Genomic DNA, 19,075 nt, shown 5'->3' with positions numbered 1-19,075 from the left:
TAATTAAACATATATCTATAGTTACATGTGCCATTGCATTAATAATTGATCTTTTAGTTTCTCGATTTGCTAATATTTTGCTCAGGAGTTTATAAGCTATGACGGATATATTCCTTATCACTCGTGCAATGTCTCTTTTCATCAATTGACATTGTTGTAACCTCCTACTCTTATATTCATCTCAATCGAAACTGAAATAATTCCCTGTTTACGGAGTGAAAATGAAGTATAGAAAGTGAAAGTTTAAAGTGAAACTTAAATATGGAAGTCTGCTTCATTTACTGGAAATTGTTTCGCATATATAAAAAGAGAAATATTTGTTCCACTCCTGTTCATAGTTAATAAAAAGGATATATCAGTCTTAAACAATGGCGGCTTGTGTATAGGAACTGCAGAACTGCACCAACCCCGATTTCCACTCGATATTATCGATAACATTCAATGTAATAAGTCCTTTTTTTTCTTTAATTCTTTCTTTATACTTGTACATTATATAATCATTAAGCTTAATGTCAATAGCCATCCCCTAGTTTATGAAAAAAAAATTACAAAAATCCTTGTATAGAACAGTGCGCTTCACAGTTCCAGCAACGCGGTATTTGGCTGTTGTGCGCATGCTCATATGTCCGAGATAGGAAACTTCACACAACAGAGAGAGAGAGAGTACTGCGTGAACGACAGTGCCGGGTGAAAGGTTGTTTTTGTTTTTGACTCTGCGTGTGTTGTGTTTAAAAACGTGTTTATGTTCTTGAATGTGATAAAGTGCAGAATTAGATCATTATCCTGCTTCCAGCTTCAGTGTTGCTGCCAGCATTTGAAAAATAGGGCACATTCCCTCCCCACTTATTATCATTTGGCGAGGTTTTTTTAAAAACAAGGTAGGTTGAATTCGCGGCAGTGTTCAGTGAACAAATTAAACACACTACCCGACAGTGGCTAAAACGCGAACCGATTAAGTTTATGTATAAATTTTCTTTTTATGTGTTTGTTTCCTTTTACACAATATTAAAACAACAGCTAAAAATTTTCTGAAGCAGCACTCCACTAATTTTATCTACAAGCCGCCACTGGTCTTAAAAGTCAAATATAACAAACAAAGCTTAAACGACAACTTTAAAAATTGAATCTACAAGTTGGTGTGATATATGGCGGACCGAATGCTGACAGCAAAATGTGGATACGCCTTCAGATCCGTGGTCGCTGTTTGATTTTGGATTCGAAACTAGCATCGCTTCCTAGGTGCAGGTCACATCTGTGTAGCACGTTGGATTAGTGTCTTCTACTATAGCCCCGAGACAACCAATACTTTGTGTATAAATTTGATAAACAGAAACTATGTGGAAGCCTCTCATATATATGAGTTTGTGTATGTGTCATTGTGTCTGTGACCCCGTAATTTAGTGATTTGGCAAAAGAGACAAGTATCAGACTTAAAAATGAAGTTCTAGGGTCGACTTGTCACTAAGTTAAAAAGTAGAATGTATTTCACTGAAGAGGTTTCATGAGACCGAAACATGACAGTTGTTTTCAACAACTGGCTTTAAAAACAATTCCTTTCCGCTCTCTATCAATCTTTATTTCCCGAAAATTTTGCTTTTATTGGTGTTATCTCCTTTGGTTTTTATTTTTAGATTTTTTAAATCCCTAGAGGCAATTTATTTATCTTTTTAATGCACGAATAATCTCAGTTAACTGAAGTATTTCAATTCAGTGGATTACATATATGAATATGTGGGTCTGGCTGATATAGGTGTTGATATATTTAAATGATGTTAGGCTGCATACTTTCCCATAATAAAACCAGCTTCAACGTTGTTTCAGTAACATTTATTTCTACAGAAGTATATCACAATATTTACATAATTACATAGCTGCTTACCAAGGGTGTATTGTGTTGTGTTAGAAGCAAATGTGGTTCATTAATAACAGAAAAGAATGGTTTTGCGTGCGAGGTAGGAAATTACCTCCCTTCATAGTTGATAATTCCTTTAATCCAGGGTTCAGCTGCAACGAAGGAAACGTGTCTGTTTAAAGGACATGTTGTTGGTACATTCTATGTGTACCTCTGGCATGTCTGTGACTAAAAATTGGCTTGCTACTTATTAGTGTGGCGAGAGAGATGAGAATATTGTGCTCATGCTATGTGCTTGGAGAAGAGTAGTTATGACGAAAAGATTCTTTTAAACCCTGTTCGAGCAGGGGTCCAGAATCCTGTGTTGGTCTATCTTCCCTGGAACCATCTCGAACCTTTGTGCTGATTTTGATGAGCTTTCATTTTTATAACCCTATTCACGCGGAAACATCGTAGAATATTCTATAATATGGGGTGATGTTTCCGCAAGCAGATTGTTTGGTATTCAGGACACATCACATGATAGAAGTGTGGTCTGATCCTAGTTACTAAAACTGTAAGGTTTCGGTTCTGGGCTTCACGACAAATATATTGCATATATCAATATTCTACATTTATGTTAAGGCTGAATCGTTAGCATGCCGGACAAAATGCTTAGTAGAATTTCGTCTGTCTTCAGATCCTGCCGAGGTTCACTTTGAATTTCATCCTTCCGGGGTCGATAAAATAAAGTACCAGTTGAGCAAGTGGGGTCGATGTAATCGACTTATTCCCTCACCCGAAATTGTTGGTTTTATCTTTCATCGGTTTAAAAAAATATTTTTACTTGTTTCAGTCATTAGACTGCGGCCATGCTGGAGCATTGCCTTGAAGGTTTTTATTTTTAGTCGAACGAATTGATACCAGGGTAGTTATTTTATCGTTCTATTTTGCCGAACCGCTATGTTATGGGAACGTAAACAAACCAACACCGGTTGTTAAGTGGTGATAAGGGTGCAAACAGAGACACAAAGACACACGCTCACTGATAAACGCACACACACGCACGTACACACACACACACATACATATATTCGGCAAGCTTCTTTCAATTTCCGTCTACCAAATCCACTTACAAGACTTTGGTCGACCCAAGACTAAAGTAGAAGACACTTGTCCAAGGTGTTTGAAATCAATATTTTACATATATCCAGTTAATCAAATTGTGCAGCCATTTGGCTATGTCACGCTGATTTTGAGTTAATTGTACACGTATCTGTGGAATACTCAACCACTTAATCTCTAATTTATGAGCAGTTAATTCAGTTGTTCGAACAACTGAAACTCCTTCGTCGAAACAGACGGAAAACCATTCATCAATCCAATCCATGTCTTTGTAATATTCTATCTTTTATCTTTTATTTGTTTCAGTCATTAGACTGCGGCCATGCTGGGGCACCGCCTTGAAGAATTTTAGTCGAACAAATCGACCCCAATACTTATAATTTTTTGTTAAGCCTGATACTTATTTTATCTGTCTATTTTGCCGAATCGCTATGTTACGGGGACACAAACACACCAACACCAGTTGTCAAGCAATGATGGAGGACAAACACATACATGATACACACATAGATATATGTACATATACGCTTATTTCATTTCCCGTCTACCAAATCCACTCACAAGGCTTATATCAGCGCGAGACTATAGTAGTATACACTTGTCCAGGGTGTCACACTGTGGGACTGAACCTACAACCATGTGGTTGGGAAGTAAACTTCTTACCACACAGCCACACTTGCTTCTAATATTATAGCCTGTCCATCAAATTTGACGGTGACCTAGCAACTGCCAATAAGTGAATGAAAAAGAAGAAGAAGAAGAAGAAGAAGAAGAAGAAGAAGAAGAAGAAGAAGAAGAAGAAGAAGAAGAAAAAGAAATAAAGAAGAAAAAGAAATAAAGAAGAAAAAGAAATAAAGAAGAAAAAGAAATAAAGAAGAAAACAGAATATGACCGAAATTATGTTCATCAACTGGTGATCAATGAAGACGATGATATCAACCCATACGTTACCTCAAAAGGAGACACACACACACTGTTGTAGGGAATTAGTAATAATGGTACACCCCTCCCACGTGACGAATGGAATAACTTAGGCACTATAAGTAAAGAGAAGTACGTGAAGTACCAGAGTACATAATAGGAGGTCAGAGATAGTCGTGTCTTACTGGCTTTACTAAGTATACCGAAGTGGGCATTATAATTATCCAACATTTTAAGAATATAACACACACACACACACACACATACACCGAGATTCTGCAAAATTTCTGTCCACTATATTTCACTTACAAGGTATTATTAAACCCAAGGTTAAAGATTCTTGCCCACGAATCCACGGTACCAGATCAAACCCAGAATCACGTGAATGCAAAGTGAACTTCTTAACTACATATCCTTGCTTAGACGGAAAAGGTCAGCGGGTATATAGTGCAAATTTCTATGACGTAAGATATTTTGCAAGAAGGTATGAAATGTCATTTTGGATTTTCACAGTGGAATGTGTCTTTTTTAAATATATATATATGTATATAATATAAATAATATATATAAGCATATATATATATATATATATATATATATATATATATATATATATATATATATATATATATATATATATAATGTATGTATGTATGTATGTATGTATGTACACATATATTTACATATGCATATATAGGTACAGGACGTCGCCAAAAGTAAACAACATGAAATACGAAAGCAAATGAGTTTAATACGCAAACAACGAGAGAAACAAATGGAAAACAGGACTAGTAATATAAAGAACGCCCCTTCGTCAGTTGTCGGCTGTCCATCTACTCCTCATTTCGAGCAATGAACGACAATATGAGTCTTCGAAGACAATTGCTCCCATAAGTACCAAAATAAAATTTGCGATTTATGGAAGGTCAAAGTTGGGAAAAAAACAGGACAGTGGGGACCTACAAGGAAACTGAACGAAAGCAAACATGGAGGGTCGTTAGACCAGACAGACTGGAGCGAACACATGTTACAATGAAGTACAGAAATTTGTAAAGACAACACGAAACCGGTTATTTCTCCAAATACAATGTTTATATACCAAAAAAACTTTATAACATTTTTCTGACATAATTTAAATATATACTTTAACCATGTAACACAAGCCTTCTGTAGTTTTTTTCACTCTTATTATCTTTTATACATCCAACCACGTGCTTTCACATACCGACTTTCTCACCTATATATATATATATATATATATATCTTTTTTATAATTTCAATTCGAATAAAACTAAGTGATTAAAAATTCAAAATAGACAAATAAAGCAAAATAGAATAAGATAAAATGAAGTAAAATAAAATAAAATACTATAATAGTCCATCGGCTAAAATACTATATCTGATGACACAACTTTAAAATGACAAAAAACTTTAAAATAATTTAACATCATTTAAAGTTAAATTAGAAAGTCCTGTACTTCCCTCAAGGTACACGTAATAACAGCAGACTTCCATAGGTAAAATCCGTCGCTGCTCACCAAACTTACAAAAGTTCATAAAGACAACTGGTCAAAAATATAGGTCAAAACACACACATGCACCTATGGCCATTTCAAGAGTTCACCACCGTAGTCCATACACGTCATAGTGCAATCCGGTGATGACCCCCTCCTCAGGGTAACAATTAAAAACAAACAACAGGACATGCAAAAAGAATTATTTTTTTATAAGACAGGCTTAGATAGTCAAGAGAGAAAAACTAGTCCAGGTCATGAATAAAAAAAAAAATTCAAATTGGCTGTAGTAACTAATGTAATCCTCCAGGTTTCAAATCACCCTAACGCAGACAGATAATCTTATTTATATTTATATTTTCTATTTTTATTTTTATTTCTATATACCTTCAAGAAAGTGGAGGAAAACCTATGATTGCCGAAGGGGATCACTTCAGTGAATTTATTTAAAGTTTTCGGCCCAAACAACCTAAGTATACGCATATATATATATATATATATACACAAGAATAAGGGCAGAGAATCGTCAATTAATAATAGAATTAATAATTAACAATTTTGCCAAGTAGTTCAGTATGAAAAAAACCTTTATCGGTAAAACTATTTATCATCATAAATATACAGGGATTAGCAATTGAGTTGCTTCTCCAACATACTGAAAATTTAGAAATAGCAGTCAAAGAACTACTGATTCCAAACTACAAATTTTTCTCTAAAGCGGATGGCGATATTTATGGCACACATAGAACAAAAAACCGGAGGGAAAAGCGTAAACAAACCAAGCCTTTAGTTAATTGGATACGAATCGTTTCATGGTTAAGTGAATGGAAATTACACTATTCCAATCTTCAGCCCAAATATTCTGATAAATTTGAAAGTGTCTCTAAAAAAATTCACGGTAATTTTTGGCCATGCGACACCAAAAATCAACGATAAGAAAGGCACTTACGAATTCATCGGCTAGTGAGTTCAGGCATCTCACCCCAAAGAAATCCATTCCATGTGCGTCACAAATAGTCCCGTATGAAAAGAAGTCCCGTGTGGAGGGATTACGGTTTAACCATCTAACTTAGAGATATCAAATATAAAATATACAAGAATAAGGGCAGAGAATCGTCAATTAATAATAGAATTAATAATTAACAATTTTGCCAAGTAGTTCAGTATGAAAAAAAACCTTTATCGGTAAAACTATTTATCATCATAAATATACAGGGATTAGCAATTGAGTTGCTTCTCCAACATACTGAAAATTTAGAAATAGCAGTCAAAGAACTACTGATTCCAAACTACACTTTCAAATTTATCAGAATATTTGGGCTGAAGATTGGAATAGTGAAATTTCCATTCACTTAACCATGAAACGATTCGTATCCAATTAACTAAAGGCTTGGTTTGTTTACGCTTTTCCCTCCGGTTTTTTGTTCTATGTGTGCCATAAATATCGCCATCCGCTTTAGAGAAAAATTTGTAGTTTGGAATCAGTAGTTCTTTGACTGCTATTTCTAAATTTTCAGTATGTTGGAGAAGCAACTCAATTGCTAATCCCTGTATATTTATGATGATAAATAGTTTTACCGATAAAGGTTTTTTTTCATACTGAACTACTTGGCAAAATTGTTAATTATTAATTCTATTATTAATTGACGATTCTCTGCCCTTATTCTTGTATATTTTATATTTGATATCTCTAAGTTAGATGGTTAAACCGTAATCCCTCCACACGGGACTTCTTTTCATACGGGACTATTTGTGACGCACATGGAATGGATTTCTTTGGGGTGAGATGCCTGAACTCACTAGCCGATGAATTCGTAAGTGCCTTTCTTATCGTTGATTTTTGGTGTCGCATGGCCAAAAATTACCGTGAATTTTTTTAGAGACACTTTCAAATTTATCAGAATATTTGGGCTGAAGATTGGAATAGTGAAATTTCCATTCACTTAACCATGAAACGATTCGTATCCAATTAACTAAAGGCTTGGTTTGTTTACGCTTTTCCCTCCGGTTTTTTGTTCTATGTGTGCCATAAATATCGCCATCCGCTTTAGAGAAAAATTTGTAGTTTGGAATCAGTAGTTCTTTGACTGCTATTTCTAAATTTTCAGTATGTTGGAGAAGCAACTCAATTGCTAATCCCTGTATATTTATGATTATATATATATATATATATATATATATATATATATATATATATATATATATATATATGCGTATAAGACGGGATGACCACTAGGTGGACATCCAATATGCTAGAAAGAGGTCATCAACGACCCAACCACTGTTTTGCTGAATTTTTTCTGGAAAACATTATTTTTCTTTGTGGTTGGGTCGTTGATGACCTCTTTCTAGCATATTGGATGTCCACCTACTGGTCATCCCTTCTTATGCGCATGTAATACAATTTTTCTGAATCATCAAATTTTTTTATATGCTAGACCACTGGTTTTAAATTGAAATTAATATTTAATTTATTACCCTCAGTATATATACTGAGTGAGAATGAGAGTGATAGGGAGAGAGAGAGGGGGCTGTGTGTATGCATGCGTGTGAGAGAGAGAGAGTGAGAGAGAGAGAGTGAGAGAGAGAGAGAAAGAGAGAGAGAGTGATAGTGAGAGAGAGATAGTGAGAGAGAGAGAGTGAGAGAGAGAGGCAGGGGGTTTATGAGGAAATTAGTTGTACATAATTGAAAGTTCTAGGTTCGATCTGGTACCGTGGATTCACGAGCAACAAGGCAAGAGTCTTCGAACTTGGGTTGAAATATAGTAAATGAAATGAAATATAGTGGATAGAATTTTGCAGAATCTTGGGGGCGGGGGTGTTCAGCTAAGAAAAGAGAAATCAGAAAATAAGAAGTAGGTTTCTAGATATAAAATAAAAATACTGAACTTTTGGATATGAACTTCCCGCTGATTGTAAGAAAAATTAGCCGCATGAATGTGAATGCGAACTTAAATGAGGCAACAGGATTTACAAAGCGTATGTGTGGTACCGAGGAGTGAATGGCTGTGCAAACACCCGCTTCTACAAAATACACAATAAGTAAACCAATATGATTTTGTGTTGGAGGTCAGGTTTTATAAAACAGGTTGGTCTCACTTTATTTTTATACTTGCTATGTTTATCCATGTGCTTAGTTTTAGAAGCGAATGTCGGATGGTTAGAGTTACCGTAACCTGCTGAAAAGTCGTGCTATGAGACATCCGCCATCAGATTCTCTGACTGGCCTTTCCCCGGTGTTTCTCAACCATTTTTTTTTTTTTTTTTACCTATGGACCCTTTTGATTATTATTTTATTCTGGTGGACCCCCATCGCCATTCGATGCTTAAAAACTAATTTTATAGATACTTCTTTTCAAAATTACAATTTTTTCTACACCTGAACTTGTGTAGGTTGAGCTAAGTAAAGCGTTTGAGAAGAAACCTAGTTGTTTCTTGCAATAAGTACATCCAAAGCAAAGGTTTTTCATAGAGCCATAAGATACTATTGTAGATCCAATTTATTATTTTGCTTGTTTTGAAAGCAATGCTTGTGCAAAGCTGTATTAGACAAAGTCGGTAACGATTTCTTAGATGGACATTGGTGCCATGAAAAGGTGGAACATACATGCGTGAGCAAGTGTCAGTCTTTCTCAAAAATTCTTACCCAGACCTACATATGAGGTACAGATATATCGTTAGTTTTCAACCGACGTAGTCCTATAAAAAAATATCTATACTATCGCTCTTTTTCTCTCTATTTCATCAGATTTCTCCGTAAACACCAACACGTTTTCTAACCTGTCTCTGGAATGTCCCTTTCCCATTGTTCTGTATCTTGTCATTGTAATGTTGCATCCTTGTAACAACGCAAAGAATAAGTGGTTATTTATGGTATTATTTAAGATGCGAAAGGCATCGAGGTATCAGAATTGTTAACACACCGGACAAAATGTTTCGCGGCATTTCGTCCGTCTTCATGTTCTGAGTTCAAATTCCGCCTAGGTCGACATTGCCTTTTTTTCTTTTGAGATCGATAAAATAAGTACCAGTTGAGTACTGGAGTTGATTTTATTGACTTAGCTCTCCCCCGAAATTGCTGACCTCGTGCCAAAATTTGAAATCATTATTTAGACTGCAAAAGGCGGCAAGCTGGCTGAATTATTAGAGCGTCGAGCCTTCCGGTATTTGTTCTGTTTCTTTAAGTTCTGAGTTCAAATACCACTGAAGTCAACTTTGCCTAACAGGTTTGAAAGAATAGAGAGTCTTAGTCTAGTAGTATGGTCGATGGAATCGACTTAGCTCCTTCCCTTAAATCACACTCAGCTATCTTCAATTAGGAAAACGTATATTGGATAATGAAAAACTGGTATTCTTTTGTTCATAGGTCTTGCTCGATAAGGGTTTACCCAAAGCTAAACCAGAACAATTAAAGGAGCGACAGCAATAGCAACTTGCCAACTCTCCAATCATTTACTCTCGTTATATCTAAAAGTCATCACTGACTCACCCTCCAAATACTAGAGACTCTCCTCCCCTCCTCCCCTCCTCCTCCTCCTCCTCCATACACCAACTGTCATCTTCACCACAACGACGACGACGACCACCACCACCATCTAAAGACTGCTAATACACGATCAATTTGATTATATCAAATATCAGTTCATAAAGTAACTATGTGTAATTGTTTGTAAAACATTGACCAACCCAATCGCATGTGTTAAGTTTTATGGATGTATGCATATACGGTAATACCTCAGTTTTCGAAGAAATCTGATCGGGACTAAATCGTGCATATATATATATTTATATTCAGGGCATTAATATTTAAAGGGAATAATTAATAATGTTTTCCCTTATGAGGTTTTTCACTCTGACTACTTGATAAATTCTTATAAAGATTTTATCCTATTTTTAAATTGTATATATAAGAATAAGTCCTGGGGTCGATTTGCTCGACTAAAGGCGGTGTTCCAGCATGGCCGCAGTCAAATGACTGAAACAAGTAAATATATATATATATATATATATATATATATATATATATACAGAGAGAGAGAGAGAGAGAGAGAGAGATATATATAAAGCACGATTTATTCGTGATCAGAGGCGTTCGTAAACCGAGGTACTATATATATATATATATATATATATATATATATATATATATATATATATATATATATAGGTGAGAAAGTTGGTATGTGAAAGCACGTGGTTGGATGTATAAAAGATAATAAGAGTGAAAAAACTACAGAAGGCTTGTGTTACATGGTTAAAGTATATATTTAAATTATGTCAGAAAAATGTTATAAATTTTTTTTGGTATATAAACATTGTATTTGGAGAAATAACCGGTTTCGTGTTGTCTTTTCAAATTTCTCTACTTCATTGTAACATATGTTCGCTCCAGTCTGAAAAGAAGAGTTCTAGATAGGGGGAGGTAATTAGGGATTTCTTCCGGTATAAGGGAGATAATCGAAATCGAGGAGGTGGTAGAATTTGATTAATTTACCATGGTTTTGTTCTATATTTTTTTCCCTCTCAGTGGGGTGATGAATTTCCTTACTTAAATGTGTTAGCAATGGTTAAGTTTGGGTTTGTATTTTTGAATGTAAAAGGTTTCCTTATTTAATCTAATTTGTGTTGGTGTTCTAATGGCACATTGATAGAAAGGAAAGATTATAAATTGTGGTAGCATTTGTTTTGCGGATTTCTCAATATGCTCACTAGAAGGTATCATTCGGTATTCTGGGCATGCAATCTGCTGTCGATGCAGAGTGCATCTGCGTCTGAGCGATAATCCTGTGGACCCTATGTAGTTTTCGTGGCAGCCCGAGCATCTTATTACATAAATAAGGTTTTCTGAGGCACAAGTAAAGTCAGATTTAACTTTGAATTTTTGTCCCTCTTTGAAGAGGAATTCTGAACCTTCTAGAATGTTTGGGCATGTTGCGCAATTTGGTCGACCACATTTTTTTACTTTTGCATCTGTTATTTTGGAAAATAATTTTGCCTTTGTGAGGATCTTTTTCAGTGATTTTGGTTGTTTGTGGCTTTTAATGATTTTGTGTGTGTGTAAAATTTCCTTTAATTTGGGGTCCTTATGTAGCATTGGTATGTTTTGGGTGATGATGGTGAAGGCTTCTTTGTTTCTGGGATTGTATGTGGATATGTACGACAGTATTTTCGGGGAAGGTGTGTTGCTGTGTTTAACTTTTCTTAAGTTTTCTATGTTAATTTGTGATATATATATTTGTATTTATATATTTATATTTATATATTTATATATATATATATATATATATATATATATATATATATATATATATATATATATATATATATATATATATATATATATAAATATATATATATGTACAAGCTGCAAAACCTTGGCATAGCTGGTAAATTAGGAGAATGGCTGCATGACTTCCTGAATGGTAGAAGTCAGACAGTTGCAATCAATGGAGAATTATCTAGGGAAACGCAAATATTGAGCGGTGTTCCGCAAGGAACTGTCCTGGGGTCACTACTGTTCACAGTAGCCCTTCTGGACATGCCCACGGTCACTCGGACAGCCACTGTCACTAGCTACGCTGATGACACAAAACTATCTCAGGCAATAAAGAATCCTGATGATATCATAAGCCTGCAGAATGACCTAAATGCAATATACAAGTGGGCAGAGCAAAATAATATGCAGTTCAATGCAAAAGAATTTCAAGTACTGCGCTACAAGGCCACAAGTACCCCCCAATTGGCATACACAGGACCTGGAGGTACTGCAATCCCAGAACCACAACCATGATACGTATTGAAACTGTATAGCATATCGGTCTTGAAACCGTTAGAAGGCAGAGTAAATGCGCATTTACTTTGCCTTCTAACGGTTTCAAGACCGATATGCTATACAGTTTCAATACGTATCATGTCTTATCAACTTGTTTATTTACATGTAATTCTAAGACAACTATGAATGTTGTCTATTTTTACTGTCTGCTTTGAAGTAATCTGACCCTGAAGAGATATAATATTCCATGTTTTTTTAATATGCATGACTTGGTCTGGATATTGCATCGAAATGATGATAGGTCATAATAAAGTTTTTACAATGGATCATCTTTTAGCTCTTATTTAAATTGATATGCATACAAAAGCTCACATGTGAGAATTTTGCTACGTTTGATAACAGATACAATATTTTTTACCAAATTTTGGTATAGATCTATAAATACATACATACATATATATATATATATATATATATATATATATATATATATATATATATATATATATATATATATATATATATTCAAGTAAAGGTTATAAACCTCATTAAAGGATAATAAATCCAATGAAAATATTAGCTAGTTACCAATCTCCTTATTCTCCTTAATCTTTATATATACTAGCAGGTGTACCCGACGTTGCCCGGGGTTGTTTGTAAAGTATACCTGGTAAGCGTAGTTGCCCACGAAGTAGAGCTGAAGAAACTGAGGCGAGACAGCGTCATGCGGCTACAGGGAACCAATTCTATGGTAAATTTGCCCCTGCACTTTAAAGGAGGGCATGAAATGCCCATCTCGTATGATGTTGGCGCTGAAGGAAGTCATTTGGAATGCGTAGTTGTAGGCACGTATCCGCTTGAGAAAGTCATGAGAATAAGGAGACGCCCCTGTCAAAAAGTCAGTCAAAAGGGGTGGTGGATCTTGTTGAAGAGGTACTGTAATCTTACCGTTGAAACAGCACATGCCGGAAGTTTCTCCAGCCCACTTTTTAGCTCCGCAAAATTGGCAAATTGTGGACATGCAGCCTATTTGAACATCAGGGTGATTACTGTAGTCAATTGTAGGATCATAGTTGAATGCTGTCATTGACCAATGTGAGGATCATGGCCTTGAGTAGGAACATTGTGCAGCCCTTCGCTGAGTTGTAGCCTCCAGTCGTTGTTGCCTTTCCCCGGTAGTCTCCGTAGCGCGCGTAGCAGCAGTTGAGGAAGCATCTCTTGTAAGACGATCTGTGTGTTGTTCTGCAGTCTCTGAAGCTCGTGCAGCAGTAGTAGAGGAAGCATTTCTTGTTCGGCGAGCTGAACGTTGCTCGTTGCTCTGGGCGGCTCGTTGCGCAGCAAAACGTGCTAACCGATCACAACGCTGCTTTTTTCTTTCCCTCCTTCGTGCTGAAGCCATCCTAAGTGCATTGAGAGAGTTCCTCCTGGCGGTGTCCTTGGCAGATTCACTTGCATGCATACGTTTACTTTTCTTTTCAGAATTTGTTTGCCGACCTATATTGGATCTTTTGCCTCGAGGTATGGTGGAAAATTATCAGTTTACGCAATAGAAAAAGTCCAAAGGAAAAGCAAAAAATAGTAAAACGTAGTTGGCAAAAATGTTAATCAAACAGACTGAATTAAAAATTTTAAATTTTGGGTAAGAGTTTTGAAGTGGTTAGTTTAAGTTGGAATAATTATATGAAAAATAGTGCTCACGTGAAAACAGAGGCAAATTTTAACTCGCAAATGAATGCTGCTGGCAGTACTGAGCAAGCAGTCGATAAGAGCTCACCACAGCTGACACAGTAAAGTATTTATTTTTTCCAGCTGGATGTGTCACGTTTTTTCACTGGCTCAAGCCGAATCCTAGGCGAATTGAGAGTAGTCTATGTTGGGGTCACGGAATTTCGAGGAAAAAATTAAAAGAAAAAGCATCCTAAATCAAAGAGAGCACACATGTCAAATTTGGTGAAATTCGGTTGTAAATTGTAGGAGTAGAAGTGGTTCACACAACACACACAGACAACTTGCCTTTTAATATATATATATATATATATATATATATGTGTGTGTGTGTGTGTGTGTAGTGTATACACACCCACATATTCACACATACATATGTGTGGTGTAAAGAGATGATGGTGAATGTTAGTGTTTATACATCCGGACCTAATGACTAAGAATAGTTTCTTTCTTGAATTTGTTAAACCTACCCTTTTGTGGACAATTGTATGTATCGCCTACGGAAAACCGGTTGTCAAATGACTTAATAACTTCTAGCATAGACAAAACGGCAGACATTTGTACTTGATGTTATTTTATTTTCTCGATACCCGGAAGTTGACCTTCAACTGGATTCGTACTCAGAACGTAATGAACCGGAGGAAACACCGACGACATAACTATTCTGCAAATCCATAGCCCTAAATAACTGTTTCTAAAGAAGATCCAAGACCTGAAATATGGAAGGAAGTCGATTAAATTATCTTCTGTACTTAATTGGTACTTTATTTTTATCGACTCCGAATAAATGAATGGTTAAGTTGAACTCAACGGGATTTGAACTCAGAACATTCAAAAAACCGTTCGGTCCGATGCTCTAATGATTCTGCTAGCCCACTACTATAATGGAATAGAGTCCTGGTGATCTCCCAACCCCGACCAAAAAAATCATTATGTAACAGGGCTGTGGGGTCCTTGTGAAATGTTCTGAGTTCAAATCCCGCCGAGTTCAACTTTACCTTTCATCCTTCCAGTGTCGATTAAAACAGTTCCAGCTGAGATCAATTCAATCGAATGCAAACCAGCAGCTAGAGCCTCTCGTTCCTTTCAAGAAACTCCCGCCACGACACTTGTTTCCAACCCATGTCGTGTCTTTCTCTTCCTTGGACAATATCTGTTGTGTATGTGTGTGTGTGTGTGTGTGTGTGTGTGTGTGTGTGTGTGTGTGTGTATGCATGTGAGTGCGCGCGCGCGTAGAAGTTCCCCACGTTTTTCCTTGAGAAGTGAAGAACTTATCTCTTTGGACAGCTCAGTGTAGAAACTGAGCTCATTGCAAACGCCTCCGGTTACGTTCACGATTATAGTTGTTTTCAGCAAAAAGCTGCAAACCTTCCTCTATAAGTGCCAACTTCTTAGCAATCTTTTTGACCTTCAATGCAAGTGGAGTTTGTGGAATTTCCATATTCTCATCTGTGCTCTCAGCTTGCTTTCGATCTTACAGCATCCTTCCTCGTAGATAAACTTACACTATTGGACACTATCAATTCAATCATATCATCCTCTATGACATCTTCAAAACCTACGTAATTTACTTGTCACAATATCTTTCCGAATTTGATGTAGACTTTCTGCTCGTGGATAACATGTAATCCCATGAATACAGTCTGGCCATATATTTCCCCAAGCACCACTCAAAGTTGAGGGTTTCACTTCATCGTATGACTCAGCTATATCATCTACCTAATAACTATGTTACCCTCCCTCACGTCTCTAATAACTATAGCTTTATCCTCCTCATAAGCTGTATAAATGTTTTTCTCAGATAATGTCTTGATCTTGCTCTGATTCATTGGCTAGAGTGAAGAAATATTCATGGCGATACATTGTATTTTCACATTTTCAGAAAGCTCATTTCAGTTCATTGATTGACTTTGTGCATTTGTCTAAAAGAAACAATACATTGTTGGAAATCCTATATCTAGCATTGCGCTTTCTACAGGACAAAATTTGTCTTTAAATCACTTTTGAACAAGGATACTGGTAGTCCATGCCCTCTTATTTGAACGCCAAATTAGTAAATCAAACTTTGCATAAACCTTCAAAGTGATACACAAGTAGTGCTCTAATTTCACATCACCAGCGGTATTTCCTCTGAGAAGATTTTTGGTAGCTATAAATTCTGTTGATCATCCTTCTCGGGAAATGAAAGTTCTCCCACGAAAGAGCAGTTTTATCAACATTGTATATATGTTTTGCCATGTATCCCCACTTTAGAAATCATCTTCTTTCTTTAAAGCTACCCAGTATAATTAGCAGCAGCCTCTGTATCAGCATTGGTAGCTTCACGGTTTTTATGTTGCACAAATTGAAGCGCTTCTTGAACCTTCCAAATGAGCCTTTGTTAAAAAAATGGTTTTTCGTTAGAAGTTGCACCGTCTTTCTAAAAACCGTCGCATAAACTTTTGGCTTCTTTTTTTAATTACCATCATGCTTATCGGCACATTACGTCGTGTTTGATCCTCGATTCACACATTCAAGAGCCATCCCATTTGAAGCATCACATTAGATCTATGAAACAAAAAGGTCCGAGCAGTTAACGGAGTAATTCCTTAAGCATTTGACTTAATTTCTCTCTCTATTGTTACATTACTAGTTTCAAATTTTGGCACAGGTCCAGCAATTTTGGTGAAGGGGTTAAGTCGATTACATCAACTCCAGTGCTCAGCTGATACTTATTTTATCGACCCCGAAAGCTTTACAGATGGCAGATTCGTTAGCACGCTGGCGCCGGGCAAAATGTCTAGCAACATTTCGTCCGTCTTTACGGTCTGAGTTCAAATTCCGCCACGGTCAACGTTACCTTTCATCTTTTCGGAGTCGATAAAATAAGTACCTGTTTAGTATTGGAGTCGATATAATCGACTTACTTCCTCTCCCGAAATTGCTGGCCTTGTACCAAAATTTGAAACCATTGTTATTGTGGTTGTTGTTATTCTTGTTGAAGTGGCAAGCTGGAGAAGTCACTTGCGCGTCGAGCAAAATCCTTAACGACATTTCATCCGTCTTTACGTGCTGAGTGCAAATTCTGCCGAGGTCGACTTTGCCTATCATCTTTTCGGGATCGATAAAATAATAACCAGTTGAACACCGGGGTCGATGTGATTGACTATCCCCCTCCCCACAAAATTTCAGGTCCTGTGCTTATAATAGAAAGGATTATCATTGTTGTTAATGTTAAGGTGGTGAGCTGGCAGAATCGTTAGCATGCCGGACAAAATGGCTCTTTAGTTTCTGAGTTCAAGTTCTGACATGATTGACTTTGTCTTTCAACCTTTCTGGGGCCGATAAAATAAGTGTCTGTCAACTAATAGGATCGATATAATCGACTAGCCCTTCCACCAAAATTTCAAGCCTTGTGCCTATAGTAAGAAGAATTATTATTGTTGTTGTTATTATTAAGGTAGCAGGCTGGCAGAATCGCTCCCGGCTCTTTACATTCTGAGTTCAAATTCCACCAAGGTTGACTTTGTCTTTTCACCCTTTCAGGGTCGATACAATACAGGACCAGTCAGGTAATGGGATCGATATAACTGACTTCCCGCCTCTTCTCAGAATTGCAGACCATGTGTCAAAATTAGAAAGAATTATTTTTGTCGTCCTTGTAGCATTGTATCTACATGAGAAATTTTTGCTATTTTTTAAGTTCTACCTTCTGAGTTAGAATCTTTGCTGTGCTCGATAAAATATCTATTAGTTTATATCATCTGTTTCGATCCGGTCGACGATATTGCTCTCTCTAAAACAATTAGTGAAATTTTAATAATATTTTTTAGAGAAATCTTTGCCGTATTTATATCTTTTCTTTTCTGTCTTCCTCCAGATAACAATGGCGAATGACAAAAATCCAACGCGTGTTGATTTGTCGTCGGGAAACTACGAAGGAAATTCTCTGGCCATGCATGAAGAGGGCTATGGGAAAGTAACACAGCCGATGCTACGCGACAAAAGCAAAGAAGACCGCAACGACAGAGAAAAAGTAGAATGTGGATTTGCTTCTTTCCGTCCACATTTCCTGCAGCGATTCAACAATTTGGCATCTTTCACCTTCTTTTGTTCCCTAGCATCTCTATTCTCGCACGCACTCACTGCCTACATCTCATCACAAATTCCAAATTTAGAGAAGCAGTTTCATCTGAGCAGTTTTCAAAGCGGTTTCATAATTAGTTGCAACGAGATAGGGTTTCTGCTTACCATTCTGATAGCCAGTCATTTCGCCCAAAAGACTCACATACCACGGTTTTTGACATTATGTTCGATTATATTCGGCCTGACCACCATTGGTATGTTCTCTACCTTCGTTGTTCGACCCGAAACGTCGTGGGATAGCATCGATAGTTCATCAAATTCTGAAAATCATTTTCTGTATGAAGAATTGGATTTCCTCTGCACGGATGTCAAACTGAATAAGAGTGCAGAACTTGGGAGATGCATTCAAAAAGAAAAGATAAATTACGATAAAACTCACTTGGCCTACGCTATTTTTATCATCCTCATGATTATTCAGGGAATGGCGAAAGCGCCGTGGTCATCGTTAGTTCCTTTGTATATTGACAACAATGTTTCAGACCAGAGCAAAACCGGATTCTATATGGGTGAGTATATAATACTGTAAACTATATAATAAGATAGATCCCTGAGATAAATACTCAGAGATTCCATTTTCATGAAAACTACAGTGAAGTCAATGTTAACATATTTAATGTAATCAACAAAAAATGTAATTAGAAATGTGGTGAGGAAAAGACATTACTTCAGTAACTAATATTATTTTAATAATTTCGGCAAGTACAAGCGCCTCTGAGTAATTATCCTCAGTAATTTATTTTTAAATATACCTATACAAATACGGCAAAATCTATGCTTCACCGAGGCAGTTTAATAATACCAAAACGTGTCCGGAATCATTTCCCATGTTTGTTGAAATGATTAAAGTATTAGTTATTGAGCTAATCTTGTATTTTCTTCACCACATAATTATTTTTCACTGAGTTTTTAGATGTCCCACTACATTAAATATGCTAATAGTTGAACAGCATATCTAAAGTGGCGAGCTGGCAGAAGTGTTAGCACGCCAAGCGAAATGCTTACCAGCTTTACGTTCTGAGTTCAAATTCCGTCGAGGTTGATTTTTGTCTTTCTTTTCGGGGT

The 19,075-nt window shown here is 36.4% G+C and overlaps 1 protein-coding gene across 3 annotated transcripts in view; it reads left to right on the top strand.

Moving 5' to 3' along the window:
• Positions 1 to 19,075, top strand: part of LOC106878410 (solute carrier organic anion transporter family member 2A1) — a 114,460-nt gene that overhangs the window by 12,396 nt on the left and 82,989 nt on the right. For 2 of the 3 annotated variants that reach the window (XM_014927618.3, XM_052976333.1), the window contains one exon: positions 17,748 to 18,519. In XM_014927618.3, the coding sequence (XP_014783104.1) occupies positions 17,754 to 18,519 (766 nt within the window). In that variant the 5' untranslated portion in view covers positions 17,748 to 17,753. Of the gene's footprint in view, positions 1 to 8,080; positions 8,480 to 17,747; positions 18,520 to 19,075 lie in introns of those variants that run through there. The other variant, XM_089342014.1, reaches the window with a different exon arrangement.

This window comes from Octopus bimaculoides, chromosome 25, assembly GCF_046866305.1.
Source record: "Octopus bimaculoides isolate indiv1 chromosome 25, ASM4686630v1, whole genome shotgun sequence".
Classification (NCBI taxonomy): Eukaryota; Metazoa; Mollusca; class Cephalopoda; order Octopoda; family Octopodidae; genus Octopus; species Octopus bimaculoides.
Note: the sequence above shows the minus strand (reverse complement) of the source record. Positions and strands in the feature narration are given on the sequence as shown.